Raw genomic sequence first — 26,011 nt, 5'->3', positions numbered from 1 at the left:
AAAAACACTGGATGCTTTTATATGTTTGCAAAATAAAAGTTATTCTGAGCACCTGTTGCACTCCTTCCACCTTTTATCTTCTATTTATCACCCTCTTCACACTCTGCAGGGTCGCAGGGGACAAAGACTGTTGGGGGCTGGGAGGACCGGAGTCTATAAAGCAGCGTGTGCTGGACGAAGGGCGGACACACGCGCACAGGTCGCCACGGGGGAAACTCTGTAGTCGTTAGTAGAAAAGTAATCTCATTACTGCAATCAACCAACCGGATTCACTTGATGCGCGTCGCTATTGGACGCAGCCAGGGGTGGACTCCCACACCCCGCCGCCTGCTCCTCAAACGCAGTGACCGGGAGCGCGTGTGGTCAGTCGCTCCTCGTTGCGCGCTGGATATGGATCAGGACGCAGCGCGCCTCCCTGCTGTCTCGCGCGGACGGGCTGCACTCTGCAGTGCATAAAACCAAAAAAAAAAAAGGTGCCCAAATGAACCACCGCCCTCCCGGCTCCTCCGGCGTGCAATGGCTTAACAGGAGAGACATGAGTGTCCGGACGGAGGACAGCATCACCTTGTGCCAAAGGGCTCTCCAGATCGTAACGGAACTCTGTCTCACGGGACACGTTGACCGGGAGAAATGCGCGGACATATTTCCTCTGGAGAGCAACATACCAGGTAAAGGACACACAGGTAAATGCAATAAAGTCATTATTTATCTCCCCCAAACCCCCTAAATTAACACTTTTCCTTTCGAAAAGAATGAGTTGTTGCAGCGTTTGGAAAAAAGGAGACATTAGCTCTCACTTGTTGAAACTTTATCACACCACTTAGTTCTTTGTATTTTTTTCGCGCTAAACTGTTGAAAAAGTGTTTCTCTACCTGTTACGCATCTTGCTGCAGTTCAGTCTAGACTGATGAAACAGCAACAGGTGGAAAACAGATGTGATATTCTGCTTTCTCCCGTCTCCTTTCCAATCTTCACTTTACAGTCAATGTCAGTTTAATTAAAGTCTCCAGAGATTGTTTTTTGCTTGAACATGTAATTGGGAATATAATGTTAATTGCACAATGTAATGACTACAGAACAATGAAAAGGCTGCATTGAAACTGGTTTGCCATTAGCTCAGCTTTCACTTTGTAATTCAGCCAGCCACCTGGTACGATCTCCTGGGAAAAATGAAGGATTGATTTATGGCACAAAAGGAAGTGTGTCAACCACTGCACAACAAAAGCAGGAAGCAAACTGCGGCAGAGGAGTAATTTTAACTAATTAACTAGTGATTTTGCAGTTTTCATTACTGTACATAGTAGTAGTGGAAATGGCAGAGGGTGGCACAAGTAGCATAACTGCAGAAATTCTGCATAGCAAAAGAAAAAGAGCCCCGATAACAGGTTGATTGATCTGTTTTATGACTTATTGTAGGGAATATAAAATGAAAGTCACATTTATATAAGCAATTATACTATATGCCATGAAGTTAGGTAAAAAGTTGCCACATAGCTAAAATCTTCCAACCATATTGCGTAAAACCCCTACCCTGCAATTCAAACCTATATTTTGGCTGAGTTCTTACTCAAAGCAGCTGACTGTTGGTGATCAGTGACGAATGGAGTCCATAGCAACGGTCAAAATCAAGTAATGCTACGTAACATAAGCTATCGGTTTACAAAATTAGTTAACCTCTCCAGTAAACATGTTTTTTTAATTCTCTCTTCGATGCTGTGCTCAGCTCTGAGGAAAGCGTGATCTCGCCAGTTTTGCGACAGTGGTGTCGACCATAATACGAGATGAGGATGCTTGGTGGGGGTAGAGGTGAAAAGTTGAAATCTTATCGCTTTCCGCTTTAACAGGTTTTTGAAAAGCTGCATGAATTTATCTTCTTTGCATATGACTGTGCAAACTTTGCGTTTAAATGTCAATAACTGGAGGAAATATCGGGGGCAGATTTTTTTCCCACTTTCTTTTCTGAATGTGTGATTCTCTTGATGCTGCAGCTCTTTGACAAGGTTTAAATGACTTTATATTGTCCTGCTTTTACAAACAGGTGCACATGCTGCCCCCTCTTTCTTACAGCTGGCTTTCTCTCCTTTTTTCTCTTTCTCCCTTGCATGTTTGTCCGTCATATTTTGCTTGCTTCTTCCCTTTCTGTGTCTCTGTCCTCCTCTATGGGTCTCTCCATGGTTACATGTAGACATCTCTATTAGTCTCCTTGCTGTGGTCGTGGGTTTCTGTGGCCTCGCCCTGTTGGTAGTCTCTCTCTTTGTCTTTTGGAAGCTGTGCTGGCCCATTTGGAGGAGCAAGGCTCTGTCGGCCCACGTTGAAAATGGCCTGCACGTGGGGTTCCCCGACGTGCCTCCGCCCAGCTCCCCGCCGGTCAATGAGTGCAAAGCGGCGGAGGTGGAGAAGAAGTACCCGCTGGAGGTGAAGGTGAACGGACGGAGTACTGTAAAGCTCCTGGAGGCGGCCATGAAGATAAGCCAGACGTCTCCGGACATCCCCGCCGAGGTGCAAACAGCCCTGAGGGAGAAGCTCAGCCAGCAGGCAAAGATCCAGAGGCAGACCACAGAGCCAACCTCCTCCTCCAGGTACCTCACACGAACCCACCGCAGTCACAACCCCTCCCTGTCTGCTCATACAATGAGGACATAATCATCAAAAGCTATTTGTCTGGTGCAGACAATCACAGGACAATGGCAGCGTTTTTCAACCTCCTTTGGTTTGTGTCCTCAATCCATGCAACAGGAGCACACACAAATGCAAAAACAGTCCTGACAGTTCGTGACGCTGTCCTCGACATGGTTTGGCACGTGTTACAGAGCAGCAGGGGCTTAACGCTGACCTTGAGACACAGTTGCACATGATGAATTGTGTGCCTCCTGCACTTTCTGACAGTGGTGGACAAAGTATTCAGATCCTTTACTTATGTAAAAGTACTAATACTACACAGTGAATATAATCATAAAAATGTGCTAAAAGTAAAAGAACCCAATTTAGAAAAATTGTAAAAAAAAAAAACAAAAAAAACAACAACAACAACAACAACAACAAAGCCCACCAAAACCTTAAAATTATTACAAAAAAACACTTCAAAACCCTTAAAAAAATTTAAAAATAAAAATTACTGGAGAAAAATTAAAACACCACCCAAATTCAAAACAAAAAAAAGTAACACCCCCCCCCCAAAAAAATTGAATTATAAATAAAACAACAAAAATGTAATGATTTAAAAACGGGGGGGGGGGGCATTATTATATTATTTTAAATATTTATCAAAATAGTTGGCAATTAATTTTTTGTCAGTAGACTGATAAATTAACTAATTGTTGTAGTTGGACAAAGTGGTAATTACGTTTATATGTAATTTATTACAAAACGGCATTTAAATCTTATTTTAAATTATTTTTATGCGAAAATCTTAATTTGTAAAGTAACTAAAGAGTTCTGTTAAATGCAGTGAAGTAGAAAGTACAATATGTCCCTCTGAAATATAGTGCAGTAAAAGTATAAAGTAGAATGAAAGAAAATACTATAATACAATAATACATTATTTGAGTAAATGTACGTTGTAACATTCCAGCATTTTTCTCTGACCGCACAAAATCTCATCATCGGGACTCCTGATATATTTCCTCGCTTCAGCTAGAACCCTATAATCTCTTTTACGTCCGAGAGACAAACTGATGTGGAAATGGTGGGAAGCAGCCACAGTAATTAAAACAACCAGCTCTCGCTTCCCTTTGTTTTCCGGCACTGTGTTTAAACTAGAACGTCCATAATTAGCACTGCTGTGGGGTGGGAGCTGTCATGGTGGAAGGTTGGTTTCTGGTGAGACGCACCAGGCAGCTGCGCTCAGTTTCTCAGAGGAGGCCGTTATTGACAATTGCTTTGGTTTGTCGTTAGGCTCATTAATTAAATTATATTGAGACCAATGTCTTTCATGACCTATACACCCACCAGGGATACAGAGAGGCAAGGTTAAAGATTACAACGCCTACTGTCTTCCAGCTGCTCTTTGGAAAGTGATTCTTGATCTCACTGATTATTTCCTTATAATGACAAAAACACCTACAATATGCTCTTTGCTCAAGCCCACATACTGTTTTAGGGCATCGTTTGGAAATTGTATACAATATAATAACTACTGTATGTTTTAATTTGTTTATAATCAAGAGTAAATAAGAATCGTTGTATTTTTGTTACCTTAGAATGAGCGGTTTGTAGGCCTACCGACATACACAGCAGGTCCTCTTCCAAGTTGTTCGCCATGTTTCTACAGTAGCCCAAAACAGACAAACCAAACACTGGCTCCACAACATGCAGCCTTCTATGTTGTTTACAATACTTTTAGAGCAGTATTCAGTTTTCAAGTGCCATATTATTTGTGCCACGGCTGTCAGATTGCTATGATTGTTTTACTGTCAGAAAGGAGGAGGGCCAGTTGCTAGGTGACAAGATTGGCGAATCGAACAGGGCCGTTGTTTTTTCAAAAGATCCTTCAGTTTCACAGACATTTTCAGCATTCAGGTAACTTGTATACAAGAGATTAAATGTGAATGCTGGAGATGTTTTTTACCATGTACAGTGGTGACTAGAACTTGGTGGCTTAAAATCATCCTAAAATCCTAGAAATGTTCTTAAACCCTAGAAACATCCTAAAAAATCCAAGAGATGACCTATAATCTTGGAGCTGTACGAAAATCCTAGAAATGTGCTAAAATCCTAGAAAAATATATGGGGCTGCTTTGACTGGTCTTGTCATTTTGCAAAAGTGGCCCTCGGGCAAAGCAAGTTGAGCATCCCTGCCTTAGGCTGTCTAAAAATTTATGGTTATTGAGTCTTGATTTTTGGCATAAAAAGGATAATATAGTATGTGTATCATTTGTTGACCTCATTTGGCAGGTCATTGTGAGAGAGTTTTCAGTTATGACTTGCCCACACTCATCAAGCACATCGAAAGATATCCTTCAAGGAGTCATTACTGTTAAGTGCTGTCTTGGGAACTGCAGTATGTCAGATGGTTGTTCAGTTTTATGATTCTCAGCCAGATTAAAAGTGCTTCTTTCCCGAAGACTAAAGACCATCCAAAGACAATTTTTGCAGCAATTCAACCAGACGTTTATATGTCAACGCATGTTCCATGAGCACCACATTATTATGCATGATGTTTTTCAGACGCAGCTCTCTCCTGACAAACCATTAGCGCCCATCATAACAAAGGCACTCATGCATAACGCTGACACTTTGAGACATTCACCAGATGCCCTTTCCCCTTTTCAACAGGCACAATTCATTCCGGCGCCACCTGCCTCGTCAGATGAATGTCACCAGCGTTGACTTCAGCATGGACACAGTGCCTCTCCGCCAGTCTTCTACCGTGAGCATCGGAAGAATAAAGCCCGAACTCTACAAGCAGAAATCTGTGGACTCGGAGGACGAGGCCAAAGAGCCCGTGGAGACTTGCGGAAAGCTCAGCTTCTCGCTGCGTTACGACTATGAGGAGCAAGCTTTGGTGGTGAGAATCCTCAAGGCCTTGGACCTGCCTGCCAAAGACTTCACGGGCACCTCCGACCCGTACGTGAAGATCTACCTGCTACCGGAAAGGAAGAAGAAGTTCCAAACGCGCGTCCACCGCAAGAATCTGAACCCCATGTTTGACGAGACCTTCTGTTTCCCCGTAGTGTACGATGAGATTTGCAACCGCAAGCTGCACTTCAGCGTCTACGACTTTGACCGCTTCACCAGCCACGACATGATTGGCGAGGTGGTGGTGGACAACCTCTTTGAACTCTCTGATCTTTCCAGGGAGGCAGTGGTGTGGAAGGATATTCATGCAGCGACTACAGTGAGTTGGCGTTCACACTAACACACTGCCAAGTGTGGACAGCGTTGCTATGTGAGAAATGTTGCTCCAGACTTTACCGAGTGAATGGAAACATATGATGTTTTTAGAAAGGTCTAAACATTAAGCATTGCACTGAATCACCCCTAAGAGCCTGAATTCATCAAAATCGTTCCACAAAAGAAGCAGGTGGAACGCATTGCATAATTTAAATGTTTTGGGGAATACATTTCATCAGCCAAACGCCCACATACATTTTCCAGAAACTGCAGGATATTTCACAGATATAAAAACAGCAACAGAGAGTAAAATTATCTGATCACAGAACATGGTTTTGAGCTTTAGGATTTTACGGGGTGTAGCGTATGTCCTCATATGAACTCTTTCTAAAAGAGGATCTGGTACTCTACCCCACAGTGTGTTTCACTCCCACATTAACACTTATCGCAATTTACTCAAGTGCCTCTGCTTCATTAATGAATGGCTTCATTGTGAAACACTGAGCCATTGTTTTCATGTTTGCAGAAGCTTCTGTAGGCTATATAACAGCAAAAGAAGAGGTGTATATTTAGTTTTGCATACAGACTGACGAGAGATGATTCTCATTTTCTCAGTTACGTTTTATGCTGTTTATTTATTGGCTTTCAATTACAAAGGTTGTTTTTTATATTAGGCTGTTTCTTAAAAGCACTTAAGTAATTAGGATCATTAATTGTTATTCTTAATCTAACCATTTAAAGAATGGTAACACATTATTGTTTTTGATTGTATGACTTGTGAGTACCTGCTTAGCTTATTACCTCATTTGGGATTTCAGCACTGTGTATTCAAGTCAGGAGTTTGAGGACTTTGATTTACTTTATACAAATCCTGCAGGCAAAAAACTACAGACAACACTACAACTACCATTACACTTCCACAAAACTAGTACAAACTTACTCTGTTGTTCAAGTGCCATTACATTTGATGAAGAGTGCATTATGACTTGTTTAGGACTCGAAACTCAACTTGCCTGTTTTGACTTAGGACTAGATTTTAAGACTTGAGTCCAAATACTTAGTCACTTACTTGTGATTTGCAAAACAATGACTCGGTCTCACCACTGCCCTCTTACACTTTGAAAAGAGATAATTATGCATTATACGCGATGTGCCCAAAAATGAGCAAGAAATTAGTATAAAGTTACAAGAAAATTACCTGAAAATGATAGTTCCCTGGAGATTTTTTTATTTTTTGAATAATATCTAATAATTCTATTCTATCTAGCTAATTTCTTACTAAATTGCTCACTGCCTTTTTCCAAAAGAAATCAAACCAATTTTCTCAGGTTCCCTAGGTTTAACAACAACAAATCTTGATGTAAATCAAGAAAATGGAGATTAAAAAACACTAAACAACATCTTTTGAAAGTTAGATGTACAATGTAGAGGCTCTGTGGTGGATAAATTGACTCTTTGGTGCTTACTGAGTTCAAGAACCACGTAGAACAGGATTTTTGTTGGACATACATTACATACAAAGCCGCAACAGCAGTTTTTCCTCGTGATGTGTGCTAATCTACAGTAACAAGAATGTAAATAATATCAACATGGGTAAAAAATCTTAACTGTTTCTTCTGTTTTCAGTTTAGAACATTTCAAGCAAAAAGCAAAACTAAAGACATATAAATTCTTAGTTCTGGTGTATTCACATATCAAAGAGTTAAATATGTAAGATTTTTGCTCTTTAAGTCAACAGAGTATGATTTCAGCCATTCCTGAGCTTTACTTGCTTGTCGAGTACGAGGATCACACAGTATTTACCTCCTCTAGCTGCAGGCTATGGATTAACCTGAAAGCTTCCTCCTGTGTTGATGCACACCTGCAGGCGGCTTCAGTTACTTTGTGGACTTTCACTTGAGATTAACGTGTTGATGCTTCATCTTAAAGTGTGTATGAGAGAGCTTTAAGGCAAATGTAGCATTTCAAAGATTTGCAGGCAGAAGTGAGTAAATTCTACTGCAGATTTTTTAGGAAAATAATTGTACTATTCAGTGATACATTTGATGAATATTTAAAGCAGTCTTCGATAAAACTTTGCTTATTAGATATAAAGAAAAAAGCTTATGCAGCCGCTTTCAGGTGCTTTTGAAGGCTTTCAGTCTCTCAAGAGTTCAATTCTTAAACACGACCCCAGTTCTGATTCAAAAGAAGGATGCATCATGCTTCGCTTTGTTCTCCGAACATAATTTATTTATTATAAGTTTATTTATTATAAGTGATAAGTATTATTTATTATAAGTAACTTTTGGTGTTATTTATGTAGGTAGTTCCAATACATTTTCATGGATAAATTTTCAAATTTCAAATTTCTATATATTTATATATATATATATATATATATATATATTTTCCCTTTCCCCGCTTGCCACGGCATTTTTCAAACACATAAGATTAAAACTCTATTCAAATATTATTTAAGATAGTTGGCGCACATGAAGGGAAAGGAAAGACTCCACATGATGGTACACTTAATCCCTTCATAACTACTTCTGTAAACACAAAATTTTATGGCAAACCATCTGAGTCTTGAGATATTTGGACCAAAGTAGTGGACCGACTGACATCGCCATCACTAAAACCTTTCACCTGTGACGCTATTTCTGTTACTATGGCTCCATTGAGGGAGATAAATATGACAACTGCCTGCCATGCCATGCTGCTATTATGTTAAGTATCAGCTGACAAAGTATAATCTCCTTATAGCTGTTCACTCCTTTGCTTTGGCATTTTGATTCACAGAACGTGGTCAAAAAATTTAAAATGCCTGTCTTTTTGTCCTCCAGGAGAGTGTTGACCTGGGAGAGATCATGTATTCGCTGTGCTACCTCCCCACAGCAGGGAGAATGACCCTGACAGTCATCAAATGCAGAAACCTCAAAGCCATGGACATCACAGGCTCTTCAGGTAACCTGACAGCAAATAAGATGTGGCTCACATCAAAAGCACACACTGAGCCATAAATCAAACTTAGCTGAAAAGAGACAGCAGGTGGCCACTTATGATGGAAATGGGAAAGAGACGTAGGGAGGTCGGTGAGAACAAATTAATGAATCCGTCTTATTACAGTCTGTCAGAATATGTCTTGGTTTTACTTGTAACTGTGAAAAATAAAGTTATTATGTCAAGCGTCTAAACACCTGAATGTTAAAAGACAGCTGCAGGGAAGATCCAGCATTGTTTCCTTTGACATTTTGCATTGTTAGTTTTGTTGATATCATCATATGACCGTAAACATGTCTTCCAGACCCTTACGTGAAGGTTTACCTCATATGTGATGGACGGAGGTTAAAGAAGCGAAAAACAACCACCAAGAAAAGCACGCTCAATCCCGTGTACAACGAGGCCATCATCTTTGACATTCCCCCGGAGAACGTGGAACAAGTCAGTCTGTCCATCATGGTGATGGATTATGATCGGTGAGTTCAGCGGCCACGAGATACAGCACATGCTAATGTTTTAACTACGTCAAAACAGTCCACAGATGGAGAAAAAATTGGGAATGCAACATTGATCAACAGAAGCTCTCAAACACAGAAAATGATCATTTAAACTGATCAGGCTGCTCTTGGAAGGCGCCTAATTGTTTTTTATGTCTCTGCACCGATGATAGCCGAGGCCGGGGGCATTATGTTTTCGAGTTGTCCGGCCGCCCCATTCTTGTGAAAGCGATAATTACTTCAAATATGGCACAAACGTCCACTCAGCAATGAACAGACCAGATTTTGGTGGTCATAGGTTAAAGGTAAAGGTCACTATGACCTTGCATCTATCTCTTTCTAATGAATGTGATATCTCAAGAACACCCTGCAAGAATGTCTTCAAATTTGGCACAAACATCCATTTGGACTAAATTACGAATGGTCAAATGGTCTTTTATGGTCAAAGGTCACTGTGACCTTGCATCCATCTCATTCTCATGAATGTGATATCGCAAGAACAACTTAGGAAATTTCTTAAATTGGCACAAATATCCACTCTGTGTCAAGCATGAACTTATTCTACTTCGGTAGTCATAGGTCAAAGGTCAAGGTCACTGTGACCTTGTGTTTCATTCTCACTATATCTTAAGAATACCCTGAGAGAGTTTCTTAAAATTTGGCACTAACATACAATTGTACTCAGTAATGAACTGATGATAATATAGCGGTCAAAGGTCACTATTACTCATTCTGGTGAATGTAGTATCTCAAGAAGGCCTTCAAGAGATGTTTTCTAATTCTGCACAAACATCCACTTTGCCTCAAAAATGAACTGATCAGAAGATATTTAAGGTCACTGTGACCTCACGAAACATGTTTTTGGGCATAACTCAAGAATCACTATGCTAATTACATTAGTATTATAGCAGAGTTTCACATTTAAAATGATGACATTTTATATCCAAAAGCTTTAAGGTCAACTTCAATGTAGCAACATAATTTTGTGCAAAAACACCACTCTGGCCATCATACTGTATCTCAAAAACAGAAGGGGAGATTTAGTCGGATATTGAATTGGTGGCACTTTTCTCAATTGTCCACGTTGAAATTGTGCTGATTGTATAGATTATCTGTGCTGCCGGGGAAAGATGTGTGATGCATCTTGATGAACTTCCAGCTACTTTTTGATACATTTATGTAATCCAGACACAGTGAAATACGCATTTATTTTTCAGTTAAGTCATAATTTTTGTCCGTTCCAGGATTACAAGAAGCTTCACAATGTGCATCCAAATGTGCGTTACGTGTGTGTTTTGCCACTAACAGAGTTGGGCACAACGAGGTGATTGGCGTGTGTCGCACCGGGCCGGACGCTGAGGGTCTTGGACGAGATCACTGGAATGAAATGTTGGCTTACCCGCGGAAGCCTATCACACACTGGCACGCTCTGGGAGAGGTACAGACACTTTTTTTTCTCCCCGACTCCCTTTTTCCCCAGTCTCTAAGACCTCATATGTACAGAGCTTTCTAGAAGCTCCTAAATAAGACACTGACCAGAACAAATGCTGAGCAATACAGTGCAGGAAACAACATCAGATTGACATTTCTGAAGGCAATCTAAGCTCTGTCTAGTTGAGCTGCTTCTTTCATTTCCTTTATGGAGATTACACTATCTTCCTTGTTTGGTTTTCTTATTAAAAAAAATCATCAACCCACTTGTATTTGTTTTGAAGAATAGAAAACGGGAGACAATCTGAAATGGAAAAAAAATGCAACAATTGAGGTAAAAATGAAATAGTAATACATCCTATTTGCTGTTTTGCATTTGCATTTAGTTCATTTTTTTTCCTCAATTAATAATCAGCAGCTGTTTTTCTCTTGATTTACTTTTACTGAAAACACATTCTGAACAGTTCTCCTTCACTTACAGCAGGAAGAAAAAGTGTCTGGTACACTGGGACATACAAATGTCCATCCAGTCTACTCCTTCTACACTGACCAAAATATAAACGCAACATTTTTGTTTTTGCTCCCAATTTTTATGAATTGAAGCAATTGATACTTTTTCCATTCAAATTAAAGGCTTAGTTCTCTCAAATTTTGTTTACAACTGTTATAAAGCACTTTGCCGAGGATTTGGTAGTATATCTAACCAGTCTAGTCACAACCAGCTTCTTCACTTGCAAGATCGTCATGCGACATTTGCATCAGCTGTTTAGCTGGCTGGTCTCGATGGCCTCGATCTGGTGTGGCTAAAAAGGTGCTCACTAACACAGATTTCAACAAATTTATGAACAAATTTTTAGGAGATAAGCCTTTTGTGTGCATAAAAAGTCACAGATCTTTTATTTCAACTCCTCGCCTTAGAATTATAAGGTTCTATCTGACACTTTTTTGCCAAAATTGAGTTATTCATATTTTGTTATCCTGTGACAATTTGTTAACATTATTACATTTTTGTTATTTTGAATGGCAAATATTTGAAGCTCAATATCTTAAAACTGCTCAGAAAGTAAATGAAACCTTATTACTCTAAGGTGGCAAACTCACAAAATTGGAAGTAAAAACAAGTGTTGCATTTATATATTTTTGGTGAACATTTGGGTATTTTTCTGTGAATATCCCCCAAACAAACCACAAACAATTAGCTTTATGGGGTATTTTTAAGGGGAAATGTATTGTCTTTTTACCAAGAGTCACGGGAACAGATCTATATTATTTTTTATCTTTATGCATTCAGCCAGCCTAGGTTGATTAGGTGCTTTTTAACAACTATAATACTGTCTTAGTTACATTTTTCATGTTTTTGTTATTCATGCAGAAATGAATAAGAGATGTGAAGTGGTTTAATTAGCACAGTGGAGCTTTTTTTTTTGGAACAACAGCAACAGGGCCAAGTTTTTAAATGTAGCACCTCAGAGGTCATGCGCTCTAAGTGAACTGCAAACAATACCCAGTTGATGATGCTTTAGTGTCTAATTTGCCAGCTAATAAGAAGTCTAACTCCTGTACAACAGTTTCACAAATGCTGGAAGGCTAACTGTGTCCCCTTCCCTTCAAATGTTATATCATATATTACATGTTATCAATGTTTCTTCCTCTTTTGCCACACCTTCTCCTCATCTGACGAATAGGAAGATACAGGTGATTACCCATTTTCAGTGGTACATCTACTTTATAAGCATTGGTAAAAAAAAACAAAAAAACTGTGGTCATAAGCAAAAATAAATTTTCCTGTAAAACATTACTCTGCAAGCAACACTTGCTGCATAAGAATATGGGAATATAGTCACTTTGGATTGTGTTTATTATAGGTGTATGTATTCTTGGGGATAATTTGTGCAGTCGTATGTTTTCGCAGGTGTCTAACAATGTTTGGATAGCGTTGTGAGTTTGTGAAGGCTAAAATCCCCCTTGGATCAATGCAGCATTATCGCATCACCGTCTTTTTTCCCCCACTGTGCAAAATGCAGGAATCCTTGGTAACAGCCTAACAGCCTCACAGACACAGCGCTCCAAGACGGAGGCCTACGGGAGGTGTAGGATTCATACTCAAAGTCTGAGCCCAACTGTTGTATCATGGCATACAACTCAGCCCTGCCATACAGTTGTATTAGTGTCAACATTCAAAAATAAAGACGATACTATAATCTTGTAACTGCTAATGTTGAAAATTGTTGCATTTATCAGTATGAAGGCAAGGTACATCAACAAACTCCTAAAACAGATAAGAAGAAACAATTAGCGCTATAATTGCGTATTTCCAACCATTGTGGATGTGGATGTGCAAATGCATCAACCCAGCTGCCAAAAGAAAATATTGGCATAGTACATTTCATACATATCATAACAACACAAAAAAAGATGACTGCCAAGATGCAAACCACTGACACCAACAAACAACAAAAATAGGTGCTGCATCGCAGCATTTCCAGCCAATATTTTGTGGGGCAAAAACCAGGTGTTTTGTTTTAGGGTTTTTTTGCAAGACATTGATGTATTTCCAGTAGTGACTGTGGGGCAAAAACTGTGTGGTATTTAGCTAAATATTGCAGCATTTTTAGCTTTGATTGTGGTGCCAAAACCAGGTGTTTTTAGTGAGACATTGGGGCATTTCCAGCCCCAAATGTGTCACTAAAACCATGTGTCTTTTGGCTCGACATCAGGAAAAACAGGTGCTTTTTAAGCTAATTATCAGGGCATTTCCAGCTGCAATTGTGGCATCAAACACTGGGTGTTTTTTTTTTTTTTTTGTTTTTTTTTGCAAGACATCTGGGCATTTTAACCGATGGTTGCAGTGACAATGTTGGGTTTTTTTAAGCCAAAATACGATCTTTTCCTAAACACAATCAATAATTTGATGACGTTATTTTTTGCCTATGATCACAGTACATCCTGAGGACTAGAGAAATGACCTGCTTAGTTATCACAAACTGACAGACAAAGCCTTTTTAATGTGTTATGTTTTGTGATAATCTACCTTGCAGTGGCCTGGACGAGGAGCAAGCTTTGAGAGTCAAGGTTCGTGTCCTTCCCCCAAACCTCCGCAGACGCCCTGATGATGGCAGGTAGAGTGATAACGCCACCTCTGTAAGGAAGCAGACGTTTGTTCAGAGTTGCTGAGAAGCTGTGTTGCCTAAGAGTTTCTTGTAAGCATGTTGTATGAAAATCCACTCTGAAGCGTTTATTATATGTTCACGAAAGCAAGGTGTTAAAGGTGTTTTTATTGATTCATTTTAACTCGGGTCCTTCAAGTGCTCTACAGAGCTGGCTATGCACAGCACTCACTGTCACTGTCAGTTTGCTTTTCATACATCTGCTCTGAAATTGTCAGAAAGACTTTATGTGCCAAACATTTACACAGAACACATGAATTGTAGGCCTGAATGCAAGAAGTCCTCACGGATTCACTTGCAGCTGTTTCAACCTGTTTGAGATTTTAGCAACAACCCTACTGCTCTGTAGACAGTTAGCATTTTACTTTGAAATGGCACAAAGTTGAAGGGCTACACTGCTCAATGCCATAAAAACAGTTGCTTGATAGATTACAGTCAATCATTATACTAACTTTTGATCCAGGTTTTAGCTGTAAAATACAGATAATTGAGCATCTACAAGGGCTGGGTAGATCTTTTTAAAAATTCATCAGTCACAACTGTCACACTTGTGTAAAATCGGTCATTAACCGACCATTTCTACCTGCAGATAATAGAAAAATTAGCAGGCCTCTCAGATTTACAGAGGGTGTAGCAGATACATGTAGCAGAAATATGTCCAGAGAGATGAAAATGTTAATAAATTTGTTTCCAAAAACCTGTCAAGACTTAAAACCATTTCTCATTATTTTTTATACTGCAGATGAATTTCGGCACAAAACTGCAAACTGAACTTGCAGCATATACAAATTACTTTAAATCATCCTCTTATTATTCCTATAACTTTATAAAATAATAAGTAAACTGTTGTTTACACAGCAAATATCCGTCATGGGAATGCATGTGCCAATGATTCAGAAAATACTCACCAATCAGAGCTTAGCAACCGTAACTAGGGACAGCAAACCTGTCTCTGTCAAGCTTTGGTTTCTTGTTTTTTTTACCCTCTCAAAAATTAAAACACAAGACCAAAAATGCAAGGAAAGGATTAAACGGTGTGTTTACCAGCTCTGATTTAAGCTGCAAACAGCATGCCCTGCCAACTAGCTCAATACCCACAATAGGAACCTAGCCCAGCTTCAGATCCAGGGCCAGGAGTATTTCATACTGCATTATTTTGTGAGGTTACAGATTTAAAAAAAAAAAAGATGAAAAGAAGCCCTTTTACAACTGACAAATCAGTTGTGTCATATATGTCTGGGAGACTAATGTTTGAGAGCTTATGCTCTGTCCTGCCATGCAGGATCAATCCCATCGCTAGAATAAATGTTGGCATTGTACATTTCAGGATTTTTGAAGCCTAAATGCATGTTAACCGCAGATCTTATTCAAGGCTTTTAACCAAAAACTCATTTAAAATAAAACATTGACATTAAGACGAGGGTACCCGAGATACTGAAATGCTAACTGATTTCTGGGTTTTATATAGCGCTCTTAATGAATAACCCAACTCCAAAAAAAGATAATTAATTTGAAGTGGCAGATGTTTTGATCATGGTGGACTGCCACAAATAAATGAATGTGTTAGAAACCCTGATGTATTTAACACAAGGTTAGGTTAAGGCACAAGAACCACTTGATTAGGAAAACACAGCTTGAAACACAGTGATGTCTGTAAAAAAAAAACAGCTTTTACATATGATACATGGACACATGTAACGTATTTGTGGTTTGCAGAAATGCACAATGCCAACATTTTCTTCTGGTGACTGGGCTGGACACCGTCCACCATCGTCTGTTTTTAGCGTTGTCTACTGCATTGCATTGTGAAATATGTTTGCTGGTACAATGTCTAACATTTACATACTGCAATATTTCATGGGAAATAGTACGTAATTCACATACTTTTGGTTTCATACTACAATTGCCGACACTCTAAAAAATCTCACATACTGTTGTATGTGAGCACGTTGTAATTTCGGATGCAGCCAGAGTAAAGTATCACAGATCTCAATTTAAAAACTACGAACAAAGAGCCAAACTTATGACAACACTTCCTAACCAGTGACATATTCAGGGAATAAAATATAATCCATAAAACATTTGCAAATGTTATGTATATTTTTTACATTAAGCCATATAAATTTCACTGCATCTAACACAAAATGGCTTCTCCTCATTCAAGTAATAAGAAACTAATAAAAAAAAACAACAACACAGGAAATAGAAGACGGCTATGTACTGTTATCTAACTTGCACATGCATATAATGATGCTTTCCCCCCCACTGCGCTGCCCTTAATATTAAAAAGAAATATTTTTACTTGTAGCATGCTTCACATCACTTTAGAAACACACCTACTGAAGGAAAATGTAAGAAATAACTATAATTAGTACTGAAAATTTCAAACTTTGTGTTTACATTTGTATATATACTTGTCAATGGCACTGTTTGTATATATTCTAAAGTGAAATTTAAGAAGTTGTTGTGACCTTATGGAGATAGAGACATCACTATGTATTTCTATTGTTTGGTGATAATTAAAGAGCTCAGACTTGTAATTGAGTGAAATTTATACACGTTCTGTAGTAGTTGTGAACAATTAGTCAAACTGGAGACCCAGTGAAGCCAACTCTACCTTATCGAGCTATTCCATGTTTAGGAGTTTAGAGCTTTGAGCTGTAATTGTTTGCTTATTTGGTCGAATCTATATTGAGCAAGAACAACTGCAACTGCTGTCATGATGTGTACAGTTTGTGATAACTTTTGTAACACTTTAAAGTAAACATTTGGGATATGATTTATTGTATGTTTCATATGTATTTTAACAGAATAAATAAAAAATTGAAGACTTACAGTGTTTCTCTCTTTGTCTGGGAAAATTAACATTTTGATCAAGGTGTTTTCGGTGTTTTACATCATTGCTGAAATTGTTGTTCTTTTAACAGAGTCCTGACTATAGACTGAATGAAATAATGGATGTAACCACCATGACATCACCCACTGGTTTTTGGACTGCATTTTGTTTTGAAGTCTCGACTTTGGCATTTTGACCATCGCCATCTTTGATTTTTGGCACCAGATATGACTATGGGTTCATTCGTTAATCTAATCTGACCCTCCGCACTAAAATGAGAGTAACAGAGTGCTCTATTCCTACATGAATTAACAAACGGTGTCGTTTCAAAAAAATTCAACAGGTTCAGGCAATGTGGCCCGGGCGTGACAACACATCAGCGTTAAGTGCGTCCCGTCCTGATGGCTCCCCCATTTTACACAGACATGAGTTTGCCTTTGTTACTTCTTCCACTGCCGGTTCAACAGCTGGATGACAATCCCACTCTGTGTTCACACATTTGGTGAGGCAGAATAATGGTGCAAAATTTCCTCCTTGAAAAGACAGTTAAAAAGGAGCTGTTGGTATACTTCCCTTTCATGCACAGGATGAGTGTGTATTGTTGAAGCTAACATCAGCACTGATGTTTCACTTGTTGTTTAGTGAACAAACAGAGATGACAAAAACAGAACAAATAAAATGAGGTGAAAATTTTACTGCACATTCAGTCTGTGAGTGATAAAAGTGTGTCACCTGCACTCCTCAGACTCGTCCCCTGGATTCTGGACACGAGTAAAACACACACACACACACACACACACACACACACACACACACACACACACACACACACACACACACACACACTTTCAATCAATCAATCAATCAATGCGGGCAGTTTAATTACAGTCCTGTCACTCAAACTAGGTTTTTCTTGTGCTGCCTTTTTCTTTGAGAGTTGCCTGATTCACCCTCTTGAAAGTGGCTTCTCAACATGCTGCCAATACAATAATTAAGATTACTTTTCCCTTTCACTGGAGTGTGGGAATTGTAGTCTGCTGATAAAATGGCACAATTACTCGACTAGACTACAACAATTCCCCGTCAGAGTGCTGAACAGCGTGACATGAAATAGTAGAAGGAAAATATCCCATGTTAGCTTTTTTTCCACAAATGCAAAGCAGTAATGGTCCTTACAGAAGCTGAATTTACGAGCAGAATGAAATGCAACTGGTAAAGTAAGTTAACTCCTTTCTGCAAACACGTATTTGTTTATGTGGTTGGCTTGACTGGGGTGGATCTAGAGAAATATTCATGGGGTGGCATGGAGACTTTAAGGGGTGGCAGGAATATACATGCAGATTAAATCACAGGCAATCACATATATATATATATATATATATATATATATATCAATTTGCCTGAAAAGGCCAAATTTTCAGACAATGAAAAAAGACATGTATCTCTTTTCAAACATAAGCCCAATACTTTGACTAATATTTGTCCCGATCATTAAATTATATGCTTTAATTTAACATTTTTTAACATGTTACTTTCAAAATGCAGTAAATTTTAGAGCCCTAATATGGTGTATTTAACCTGGTTTTCACTCATTGACTCATCAGGCAGAAGAGGAAGTAAGCTAACATTATTTATTAAGAATTTTTAAAAATAAACATGACACGCTCACTCATGATAAAACTCTTCGTGACTGGGTGCTGAATACTCAAAGTGGATGTTAATGCAATCGAGATCAGGACAGCACTCCAATTTTAACTTTTTTTTTTTTATTGCCACACAGACGTTTTGGGCCAGACGCCCTTTTTCAGCGTGTGGATTGCCAAAAACTGTAGTGGCACAGCATTTTTAGGGGTGGCGGTTGCCACCTTAAGTCACCACAGTAGATCTGCGTCTGCGGCTTTCACTGTGCCACTTCTACCAGTACGAACACTCAACCTGTAGTAAATTGTAAGTGTTATGTAACTACTCCTTCATTGAGCCACACAAGGCCCTGAGTTTGTGAAAGGCTTTTAAGAAGCTCACCGGAAAGATGCCAACCTGTTTCTCATCTTGCATCCTTTTGATGGCGAAACATGAAGAGAACATTTTGATCTCTTGTGCAGCGTGACATAAAACTTCCCTTTGATGCGCGATACTGGACAGAAACAGACAAAAGGGGGATGTTGCATTAGTTTCCCTGGCAATGAAAGCTTCCCACTCGCCGAGTGCTAAACCCATATTTAGAGTGGAGTTGTATCTTTAGCAAGGGCTATTAGCTCCACGTGGTGATGCATGTAATTAAAGCTTTGTCATTTCCTGAATGCTTGTTTGAGCAGGGTATTTAACACCACTGCTCTGTGAATAGAAATCTTAGAGCGGGATTGGACCAGGCTCATGGCGCAACAATGCACCAGCAGGATTACTTGTAATTTAAAGGAAATTGTCCATCACAGTTTCAAATTCTCATCACAAAAGATTCAAAATAAAGACGGAAGTTTCTTTTAAATTCTCCTTTTTTAAGACACACCTTGTTTTGGATAATGGGACCTTTACTTATCCATCATAAAAACAGCCAGAGTAATGCCAATATGATGCAACCTTCTCATTTAATCACAAATATTCATTTAGTCATGTCTTCATACCCATTACTAATGCTTGTATTTACCACATTTCCCAGACAATAACACTTCACAGCTAAAGATGTTGGTATGCACGGACAGGTCTGCTTTATTACAGCTCATTTCTCCACGCCGCGCTGGATGCAGAGGGTCAAAGGTCGACTCATTGATGTCAAAGTAGTGGGGGCTCTTTCTATTCTAAGCACAATCGCAGTTACAGGGGGAGATGGACAGACAGTTATGTAATGCCACCGCCCATTACAGCCTAACGGTCATTTTTATGGCCTCCATTAAAAAACAGAAAAAGATCATGGCTCTCAGGCACATGCTCATGCTTACAGTGCATCTGTTAGGAGCTGGATTACATCATGTAAAATTCATGATGTAAAATATCTCCAGCAAAAATGTGAAGTATACGTGATCATATATTAGATGTAATTCCATCGCGGTTGTGAAAAGCATTAATACAAAGCACAGCTAATTTTCAATTCTCTAGAGATGTTGAGAGATCCTGCAGTATTATCTTAAAAATTGGATTTCTGGGGTCGTCGAGTTTCATAGAGTCTGTTTCCTGCATTCTGGTGACTATTAAAGAATTAAATAACATATAATATTTTCACTGCAGCAGCAATTTTAGGTTTAATACTTTAAATATTACTTTTAAATGTCTAGTGTGTAGGATTTAGTGGCATTTAGCGGTGAGATTGCACAACTGAAACTTCTCCAGTGTGCCAAGGGTGTGGGGGAAATAAGGTGGCTGACATGAAAATGCAAATGGCCTCATCTGGAGCCAGTAGTTGGGTTTCTATTACAGATTTGCACAAAACTTAAGTGATATTTACGAAATGTTGATAAAACACAATTGCGAGATGTCATGTGTCCCATGGAGTGCATGGGGTCCTGTTACAAGAGTAGTCAAGATTGGACAGACAAAACACTAGCCGGGTTTCCATTTACCTTTAAATTGCACAAACTGAAAACTGCAATGGAAACACTCTTTTCGCTTTTATATGTCACATAATGCTACAGCTATGAGCTTGTCGGAAGGAACTGGCTTTCGGCATTATGCAGCAGGTGTTACTGCATCACATAACTCTTCAAAAGTTAAGCAGATTATCCAGAAGTTTTTAATGACCGCTCCCACATATAAGGGGCTTGCTTTTCCATTATCGCTCGCAGAGTACGCAATTATTTCGAATGTTAATAATGACGGCTAGTGTGGTGGCTGCAATAGAAATAAAGCTGCCAATGTTTTGAACATCTATCACAGAAGCATAACATCATTCAGTGAAAATACAGTCATCCTGCAGTCGTGTTTTATCGACATTTCAAAAATATTGCTTAAGTTTTGCGCAAATCTGTAATGCAAACCCGCCTAGTGTATGACAACTAAAAGATAAAATGTGAGAAAGTAAGCTTGATAGGTTATCTTATGGGTTGGATATAACCCCCCAGAGAATCAGAAGCTTGTCTACATTTTAAGCCTATCCTGTCTTGGTGTGGAGGAGTGAATAAAGAGGTGAGGGTGGGTTTTGCCATTTGATCTCATCAGGTGTTTACGTATCTTCAGCTGTGGCTAAATTTTTATCAGGCAGCTTGAAGGACTTAAGGTCAGATGTGTCTCTTGCTCTGGTTGCATATTTGTTTTTGCTTTAAAAGTGCCATTTTGATTTAAAAATGTCTGCGCTCTCCAGAATAAAAAACCTAGGAAGCACCTTGTTTCAGCAGCAGTGAGTATAACCTGTCGTGGCATTCAAAAAATCAAGAGAACAAAGAGTCTGAAGCTGCTAACTGTCTACTGGAACGAGCCGTCACCATCACTAACAGAGAGGAGATGAAGGGTCCAATAGTTTCCTTTTATGAAGCATCGCACAGAGGTGACACGGAGGGGAACGTATTGATGGGGGTGAGATGTTTTACCCCGTGGGTAAGAGCACAGGAATCCTCCCTCATTACTTCCTCCTTCACTTGATTTGTCTTGACAGAAACCACCATGAATAACCATGGCGTGGATTCATATTTAGACCAGCAGAGGATCTTTTGAACCTTAAGTGTGAATGTTTAATTGTGGCATTACGAATAACCCTGAAGCATGAGTGATGTAATTACTATATATTTATATTCAGATTGACCCGCAGATTTGTGAAGTGGGAAAAGACCAGAATACATAGGGTTTTTTTTCACATTCTGTATCCCCGTTTTAAATGTTTTCTTTTGTTGATATCATTAAATATGCTGAACATAGAAACACAGAGTTTTACCAGGTAATGTGACAGTCCTACAGGTTGACGTTCTGGCTCCCAGTTTTTATTATTTCGACTTTGTTTCTAAAAAAAATCCCGTTTTAGTATGAAAAAATGGATCCCAGTGATCACTCTTGCATGGCCACAGATGAAGATTCAAATATTCCCTCTCCTGTGAGACCATCCCTGCTGCTCTCTGCCTCTGATACCCTCTGAATCAGACTTGCCACGTTTCAGAATTAGTCTGAGGGAGGTAATTAGGTCATCATGAGCACCGCTGAGATGGGAAACAAGAGGCTTCACTGTGGATCCAACACGTGGGAACAGTGGTACCATCATCAGCGCCGTTGCAGTGGCGGGAAGACGTGGTAATAACAGGCTGTGTGTGCCAACGGGCCACTTCAGCTGCTCTGCTGATTTACATGGCGGGCAGAGGTGGAGGAGTCGGCATGAATCACCCGAGAGGAGAGGACACCGTGGAGGATGTGAGCTTGAATCTAAATGTGGCCGTTTATCAAATGCCGCTCATGCCGTCACAGGTATGGCTCATCCCAAAGTACAGCCATTCATAACAAATCCAATGTCTAGATGAAACAAGGTGGGCCGGGAGTTATACTGGAAAACGATCCCCAGCAGATCACGAGGACAGATACAGACGTCAGATCTCTCCCACAGATTACATGTGCACATTCAATCAGAGCGCCCAACAAAAAACACAGAAAATTCAGGTGTATTATTCAGCAAGCTTCGTCACTGGTAGTGAAGGGTCGAAGGCCCATAAAAGTTAAGATACCTGACCCAAACGTCCAACGTTTTCTGTAACTTTAATATATCTTCTTTTTTCTTTTTTTTAAAGGTTACTGCCTTTTTTTTGATTGACGTTTGGATCTTTCCAAAACTGAAAATAGTGAAAATTTAGGCTTCTCAAAAAGGTACAGTGTCCCCCTTATCACATGTATCTCTGGAAATAATCATTAGTTTTGACATGTATACACTTATAGGCCAAAATGCCAAGCTCAGGGCTTCAAAACAGAAGCCCGCAAACTAATGGGTGATGTCACATTTTTTTATTTTTTTTTTTAATAATGCTTATGCCCCTAACAGGTAATTAGTGCAGCCAGCACTTCAAACCGAAACACTTAACGGGGCCCTATAGGTCTACATGTGTGAAGAGAAGGACACAAATCCGAGAATAAGTCAAAAATACATTATGGTATGCTCACAACAAGCAAAAACATTGCATACACATTCCCTTACTCAGGGAATACAAGCCCCTTTATTTAGAAACATAATAGTAAAAAAATACATTTTTGCACTGAGTTTGCGGCTCACATGCTGCGACCAAAGCTGAATAATCACTGGAATTGGGAATCCATGTTATAACTAAAATTTACCACTAATTAACCAACTAATCTTACACTCCGAAGTCCTGCACTGGAGCCACATGACCTTCACAACTGAACAAACTTCTACTTTCCTCCTGATGATGGTTTTAAGGTGCAACTATAAGCTTGAAACTGCACAACATGCCTTTGTCAAATTAAGTTTTTCACACTAGAAAAATTGTTGCAGCATAAAAGAGACTTTCAAAGACATCGGGAGTCTATATTCAATATCAGATCAAATCCATGCAGCTGTTTCCCACATTTTCACATGATATTGGCCCTCTATGTTCTAAACTCTAATACATGTATTACAATTCTGGCATAGTGTTAATTCTCACACATTATCAGCTCTGTACCTCACATCATCGCCTCAGTGTCTCAGTCTGAAGCCTGTCCTAACAGCAGCCGGCATGTGTGTGATGTCGGCGTTGGACTTGAATTGTTTTTCCATGAATGAACAGCCTGAGCTCCTACACTCCAGAGATGAGTCAGAGTTTTGACCTGCGTCCTTAAAACAATGTTTTTGTGGGCACCGCCGCCAGGAAGCTGTTGGATAACTGTAGCGTGACTTTATATTTAGTGTTTCTTAGCAATACATGATGGAGCAGGAACAATACACACACTCGAAATGACTCACTCAAAGGCCCTGTGTATTCAACAGGAGTCTACCATCGTATAGTCCAGTGCATCTGCATTTCCCGCACTTTAAACAAGCATGAGCTTTGAGAATTATTAACCCTTTGAAAACTGAGAAAATTAGTTTGATTTCTTTCAAGAACATGGAGAAGAGGCAACAAACAACTTAACAGAACATTGCTGAAAAATTAGATATTAGTAAAAAGTTCAAAAGAAAATTATCTGAAAATAAGCAAAAGAATAAATAAATAAATAAATGAGAATTTTCTTTTTTTTTTTAATTAAATAAATAATATATGAAAAGGTAAAAAAAACAAACAAACAAACAAGAAATTACCTTAAAAAAAAGTTGTTTTTTTTAAAAAAATGTTTTATCAGAAATGACTTCAGCTTAAACATAGTTTCACCCTGATTTTCTAATCTGTACAGAAAGCACTATCTCATGTAATGAGAAGAAAAGTACAAAGTGGCACAAACAGATCAGTTCAGCAGCAGGTGTGACCAGAACGCAAGCGGCATCTGCAGATAAAGCCACTTCGCTGATAGCTGAGCCTCGACTTAAGTCGGTCCGGTCAAGCAGAGTAATTAAACATCCTGTGGTCCCGTTCTAATCTTGACTATGTAATTGACCGATAGCTACATTTCAGCACAGGAGCTGCTCTCAGGAACTCATTCTCAAAGGGTTACAAGGAGGTGCCGATAGGATGCATGGCGACATCAAATCTTTATATGGCCAGAGGGATAGGGGCTCGAAAACTTGCAGGATGCTGAGGATGTGCTGAGATTAATGCCCTGTCGGATAGGCTAAATCTCCTTTATACCTCTGGCTGCCACCAACTCCCACCTCAATTTGGAGGAGGTTGGAGATAAGCCCAAACGGCTCTGTCTCCAGGGCGGGCTAATTTATCCACAGGCTAAAGGCATCCAGAGAGCTGGAGCGCGAGCATTTCTCTGAGCTGATTTCCCCACAGGTATTCTGAGCGCATGTGTGTGTTTAGGACAACCAGGGATGTAGCAGTCAGAGCTTCATTGATAACGCTGACATTTGAATTCAACATTTGAATGCTGCCCAGCTGTTTTTGTTTTTTTGTTTGCATGTCTATTGATTCTGTTTAAACCCTTTATTTGTACACAGTCTTGCACAACCCAATCTCCAGAAAAATGTTGGCATTGTACGTTTTTGCAAACCACAGATACGTTACATTTGCATGCATTACGCTGGACATGTTGAATCTTTCAATTCAACATTGCTGTAGTTAACGTGTGATTAGGTTTAGGCAGAAAACACTGCCCCAGCCAAAAAAGCAACAATGTCTCGGTAAAAAAAAAAACATGCAACTCTCTCTGCGATGATCACTTTTTGCAGCAGCAATGACTCAATAAAACATATAAGTTTTGCCGTCTGTTGGCCTTGGTCTGCAGCTTGTCTTGCCATCCACCATCTCTTCCACCTCCTGATGACAAAGTCAGTCAATATACTACGTCACTTTAAAAACATTGATATATTTATGGAACGTGCAAATGTTACATATTCATGATTTGCGGAAACATACAGTACCACCGTTTTCTTGGCTGTCTGTAATCTAAGCACTATAAATTACATTTGCAAAAATGTACTTTGGCTCAAACACTATTATAGTAGGTTAGCCTGCTGCCTACATGCATGTTGACACAACTGACAAGTTACATTCATTAAAGAAAGATGATTTAATAATAAAAGACTAACTTGTTTAATCTGATAAATCATTTTGTCCAAATTGAAGATTTTTCACATTTTTTTAGAGTGATGCCAGAATAAAATATGACAAGACATTCAAAGCTTCAGTCGAAAACCTCAGTAGAAGCTTCAGATGTAAAAATAATAATAATAATAATATGGTGCAGTCCTATGGAAAACACACTGAAGACTTACATTAATTAAAAATCACCTACCAGAGAGTTAACAGATGAAATAAAAACAGCCTCAGGAGTTTTCTTGTTTTTAATTCTTACTTGACCTGTGAGTTTAATTTAATAAGGTGTTACATGGCATAAATCACCTCCTGGGTTAAACCATGATTATTACTTGAGTGCCCTAGTCTCTGCCTGATTAATAATATAACAAACACTATATTAACCACTCACTAAAGTGAGTAATGTGCCAATTTCAGTCCAGCCAGTCAGTGGTGGAAGGATCTCAGACCTGAAAGTAAACCGTGATGTTTTGGGCAGTCTATAGACTAAACAGTCAATAGATAGAATAATCAATAAACAAATCAGGAAAAGAAGCATGCTCATTAGTTTCAGCCCTAGTGTAATCTCTAAAGAGACAGTTCACCCTAAAATTAAAAATACAAGTTTTCAACAACAAGGTCTGTGGATTATCTTGAGTAACCGGGTCATAATTTCTGGGAAAATAAATTACT

At 39.1% G+C, this 26,011-nt stretch overlaps 1 protein-coding gene across 1 annotated transcript; it reads left to right on the top strand.

Moving 5' to 3' along the window:
- The first annotated feature begins 481 nt into the window (after positions 1–481).
- syt10 (synaptotagmin X) lies at positions 482–13,871 on the top strand. The gene is made up of 7 exons (XM_042511433.1): positions 482–683; positions 2,186–2,579; positions 5,275–5,836; positions 8,658–8,778; positions 9,119–9,290; positions 10,620–10,749; positions 13,781–13,871. The coding sequence occupies exons 1-7, from the start codon at positions 482–484 to the stop codon at positions 13,850–13,852; spliced, it is 1,653 nt and encodes a 550-aa protein (XP_042367367.1). The 3' UTR covers positions 13,853–13,871.
- Positions 13,872–26,011: the final 12,140 nt, after the last annotated feature.

This window comes from Plectropomus leopardus, chromosome 22, assembly GCF_008729295.1.
Source record: "Plectropomus leopardus isolate mb chromosome 22, YSFRI_Pleo_2.0, whole genome shotgun sequence".
Classification (NCBI taxonomy): Eukaryota; Metazoa; Chordata; class Actinopteri; order Perciformes; family Serranidae; genus Plectropomus; species Plectropomus leopardus.
This window is presented reverse-complemented; position numbering and strand designations above follow the sequence as displayed.

What these genes read in the sequence shown, in the direction of transcription:
- syt10 (XM_042511433.1), top strand. Translation starts at nt 482, where the DNA reads ATGAACCACCGCCCTCCCGGCTCCTCCGGCGTGCAATGGCTTAACAGG. An exon ending in ACCAGGTAAAGGACACACAG is followed by an intron (nt 684 to 2,185) that starts GTAAATGCAATA and finishes GGTTACATGTAG; the next exon opens with ACATCTCTATTAGTCTCCTT. An exon ending in GGACATCACAGGCTCTTCAG is followed by an intron (nt 8,779 to 9,118) that starts GTAACCTGACAG and finishes CATGTCTTCCAG; the next exon opens with ACCCTTACGTGAAGGTTTAC.